At 39.3% G+C, this 4,177-nt stretch overlaps 1 protein-coding gene across 1 annotated transcript; it reads left to right on the top strand.

Moving 5' to 3' along the window:
* On the top strand, positions 981 to 3,761 carry LOC18590790 (laccase-17). The gene is made up of 6 exons (XM_018128416.1): positions 981 to 1,263; positions 1,380 to 1,531; positions 1,657 to 1,901; positions 2,004 to 2,132; positions 2,221 to 3,186; positions 3,310 to 3,761. The coding sequence occupies exons 1-6, from the start codon at positions 1,153 to 1,155 to the stop codon at positions 3,438 to 3,440; spliced, it is 1,734 nt and encodes a 577-aa protein (XP_017983905.1). The 5' UTR covers positions 981 to 1,152; the 3' UTR covers positions 3,441 to 3,761.

The following is a 4,177-nucleotide window of genomic DNA, read 5'->3' as shown; positions in this document are numbered from 1 at the left end:
CATTATGATACTTGACAAACAATGGTGGAGACAAAAGACTTTCAACTACTTTCAGCCATAAAACTGTAAAGGCATATAGTTCAAGCTTGAATGACCTTGCTTTAATCTTTACCATTTGTGGGAGAAAGAGAGTAGTTGGAATGTAGAAGTCCATTCCTGTTAACCGATACAATCAACAATTTGACATTGCATTCCCTACATTTGAATATCAAGCTGTCTTCATTTTACATTCCTTTATGCAGAAGCTTGATTTTTGTTGCTGTTATTAGCCTGTTTGCTTGTGGAAAAGTTACATCAGTAGGGGTTTCCCCGTGACTCCTCCATGACCTGTTCTTCATTTAAATTTTAACTGTGAAATGACTGCTTGATGTGAACCCTGAAATTTTGCTTTACCAGATAGCATAACGATTGGGACTTGAGAATGCCACTTGTGGATAATGTCAATCCACGCTTTAGATTTTTAACCTCTCATTTTATAACCCATAAATGAATCATGGAAACCATACCTATATCTGGTATAATTTACCAGATGTCAATCCAGTTTGATATAGCTGTTTGTCAAATATCAGAATTCAGAGGTTATTCTACCCTTCTTTTTTTTTTTTCATACTGAAAAGTTTGCCTTGATTAGCCTCTTTTTACTGCTGGTAGGAAACTGTCAGGGTCATGCCTAGGTGCAGCCGTAAAGAAAGGATGATTGAGGCTAAGGATACTAAATCAAATGTTGCAGAATGTCTTCATTGGTTCCAAGCATATAGCATGAAAGCATAGACATAGCTCAAAATCACGTCCATTATGGGAAATAGAAGAACATGTAGGTAAGAATTGTTTTTTAAGAGATAAAGCTTTGACTTACAAAGGAAGGTGGTCAGAGATATTGGTTATCTTTGACAGCACTCTAAAGTTGTTCTAACAACTGAGTCTGGGTCATAGAGCAGTCTCTATTCAAGCCGTGTGTTATAGTTTTTTTTTTCTTCTCATTTTAAACTGAGATAAAGAAAAATCACCTAATTAACCATACACCCTTGTCCCGTTCTATATATGTACTTCTTTGTATGCTTCGATGAATACGTACTCAAGGAGTAGTTCAAAGTTCACCCAATAGGCTCTCTTAACCCACTGGAAAAGGAAAAAGAAGAAACATCTGGAAAAATGGGCGCTTCTCTTCTTTCATCACCAGCATTTCTGGTTTTCTTCTCGTTTTTCGCTTTGTGTCTACTTCCTGGTCCTGTACTTGGGATCACCAGGCACTACAAGTTTGATGTATGTGTTTGGCATAATAGTCAAGCTAGCATTGTTGCACAAGAAACTTCTTTTCCATAAACCAATTATTTTGTTCAAGTAATTCTAATTAGTGTGTGGACCTTTCTGTTTTGTAGATCAAGTTGCATAATGTGACACGTCTCTGCCATACGAAGAGCATTGTCTCGGTGAATGGACAATTTCCAGGGCCTCGCATTGTAGCGAGGGAGGGTGACCAGCTTCTGATAAAAGTGGTCAACCATTTGTCGAACAATATTTCCATCCACTGGTATTGAACTTTCCTTTGTAAAGTGACATTTTTGCAGCTATTACAAGTTAAACAAATTATCTCATATGCTTAAAATTAATGAGGGAAAGTCTAAATTGCAAGTTATGATGGTGTCTTTGAAATAGGCATGGCATTCGACAGCTTCGAAGTGGGTGGGCAGATGGGCCGGCATATGTGACTCAGTGTCCCATTCAAACTGGCCAAAGCTACGTGTACAACTTCACCATTGTAGGCCAAAGAGGGACTCTCTTTTGGCACGCCCATATATCATGGCTACGGGCAACTGTCTATGGTCCCATAGTCATTCTTCCCAAGCGTGGTGTTCCTTATCCATTTGCTAAGCCATACAAGGAAGTTCCCATTACCTTTGGTAAAAAATTTTCAGAGCTGATTCAAACTCTACACCTATTCGCATCTTTACAAGATTTAATTATTTTGCTAACACAAATTAAACTATGATGATCCATTGCAGGAGAGTGGTTCAATGCAGATCCTGAGGCAGTTATTAGCCAAGCCCTGCGGAGAGGTGGAGGTCCAAATGTCTCCGACGCTTATACCATAAATGGTCTCCCAGGACCACTTTATAACTGCAGTGCCAAAGGTAGAAACTAGCTGAAAACATTGTATATTAAACTATATGTACATAATGGAGCTATTTGATTCAACTTGGAAGTAAAAAATTTTGACAGATACATTCAAGCTGAAGGTGAGGCCTGGCAAGACTTACCTTCTGCGTCTAATCAACGCTGCACTCAACAATGAGCTCTTCTTCAGCGTAGCAAACCACACACTCACTGTTGTAGACTTTGATGCTATTTATGTTAAACCTTTCGAGACTGAAACACTTCTCATCACCCCTGGTCAAACCACCAATGTGCTTCTTAAGACCAAACCCAGCTATCCAAGTGCCACATTCTTCATGACCGCTCGACCATATGTGACAGGCCAAGGAACATTTGACAATTCAACTGTTGCGGGCATTTTAGAATACGAGTTACCACCCGATAGCTTTCATTCAAGCATTAAAATGCTCCCTCTGTTTAAACCGATTCTACCGGCTTTAAATGACACTTCATTTGCTACAAATTTCGCGAATAAACTGCGTAGCCTGGCCAGTGCACAATATCCTGCCAACGTGCCCCAAAAGGTTGATAAGCATTTTTTCTTCGCAGTAGGTCTTGGAACAAGTCCATGCCAGCAGAACCGAACCTGCCAAGGTCCTAATGGAACCAAGATGGCAGCTTCAGTCAATAATGTATCGTTTGCAATGCCAACTACAGCACTACTCCAAGCTCATTTCCTTGGCCAATCAAATGGAGTTTACACCCCTGATTTTCCTAGCAATCCAATTATTCCGTTTAACTATACAGGCACCACACCTAACAACACTATGGTAAGCAATGGAACGAAGGTGGTAGTGCTTCCTTTTAACACTAGCGTGGAGCTGGTAATGCAGGACACAAGCATTCTCGGAGCTGAAAGCCACCCTCTTCACCTGCATGGCTTCAACTTCTTCGTTGTCGGCCAAGGTTTTGGCAACTTTGATCCGAAGAAGGACCTTGCAAACTTCAACCTTGTTGACCCTATTGAAAGGAACACTGTTGGTGTGCCATCAGGAGGTTGGGTGGCAATTCGTTTTCTTGCAGACAATCCAGGTAAGTAAAATGGAGAAAATCACTAAGATGCATTACAGAAAACAAAAATGACTTGTATGATCCTGTATTTTGCTTACTTGATTTGAGTTGATGATCATGACAACATGAAGTGCATGCTTGCAGGGGTATGGCTCATGCATTGCCACCTCGAAGTGCACACCAGCTGGGGTTTGAAGATGGCTTGGATCGTCTTAGATGGAAAACTTCCCAATCAGAAGCTGCTGCCTCCACCAGCAGATCTTCCTAAATGTTGACAATATCATTATCTCCTTGGTCTCTATGAAGATAGTCTTGAATTGTGATTTAATTAAGATTGTTTAATTTTAATTAAATTAGTATACCTTATTAAATTAGTCTTTAAATCTAATTAAACTAGAATAACAATTCTTAATTATATTAGAATAAGGTTATTATATTTGGTACTATAAAAAGACCCAATGGGGTTAAAGAATAATCATCACCTAGATTTAGAAAGAGTGATTTAGGTGTACATGGGATAAGGGTTGTGAGTTTGAGACTGTTCTTGTAATTTCTTGATTTTTCTCTTAGTGAATTTTGCTCTGTTGCTGTGCCCATGGACGTAGGTCATCAAAAGACCGAACCACATAAATTCTTGTGATCTTGTGGGTGTGCTTGATTTCTTTCTTTCTTTATTCTATTGATTGGGTTAGATCTTGGGCAATTCTTTAGAGATAATTTCGTAATTTCTCAACAAACTGGTATCAGAGCTTCAAGGTCCTAGGTCAATCTGAATCTTGCTATGGTAACTTCGTCGACAAAGTATGAGATTGAAAAGTTTAATGGAAGAAACGATTTCAGCTTGTGGTGTGTTAAGATGTGCGCATTGCTAGTGCAACAAGGACTGTTGAAGGCACTGAAGGAAAAAGAGCATCTTCCTTCGAATTTATCTAATGGTGAGAAAGATAACCTTATGGAAAAAGCACATAGTGCTATTCTCTTAGCTTTGTCTGATGAGGTGATAAGAGAAGTC

The sequence above is a fragment of the Theobroma cacao genome, chromosome 9, assembly GCF_000208745.1.
Source record: "Theobroma cacao cultivar B97-61/B2 chromosome 9, Criollo_cocoa_genome_V2, whole genome shotgun sequence".
Taxonomy (NCBI): domain Eukaryota; kingdom Viridiplantae; phylum Streptophyta; class Magnoliopsida; order Malvales; family Malvaceae; genus Theobroma; species Theobroma cacao.
This window is presented reverse-complemented; position numbering and strand designations above follow the sequence as displayed.

What these genes read in the sequence shown, in the direction of transcription:
- LOC18590790 (XM_018128416.1), top strand. Translation starts at nt 1,153, where the DNA reads ATGGGCGCTTCTCTTCTTTCATCACCAGCATTTCTGGTTTTCTTCTCG. An exon ending in AACAATATTTCCATCCACTG is followed by an intron (nt 1,532 to 1,656) that starts GTATTGAACTTT and finishes TCTTTGAAATAG; the next exon opens with GCATGGCATTCGACAGCTTC. An exon ending in GGAAGTTCCCATTACCTTTG is followed by an intron (nt 1,902 to 2,003) that starts GTAAAAAATTTT and finishes GATCCATTGCAG; the next exon opens with GAGAGTGGTTCAATGCAGAT.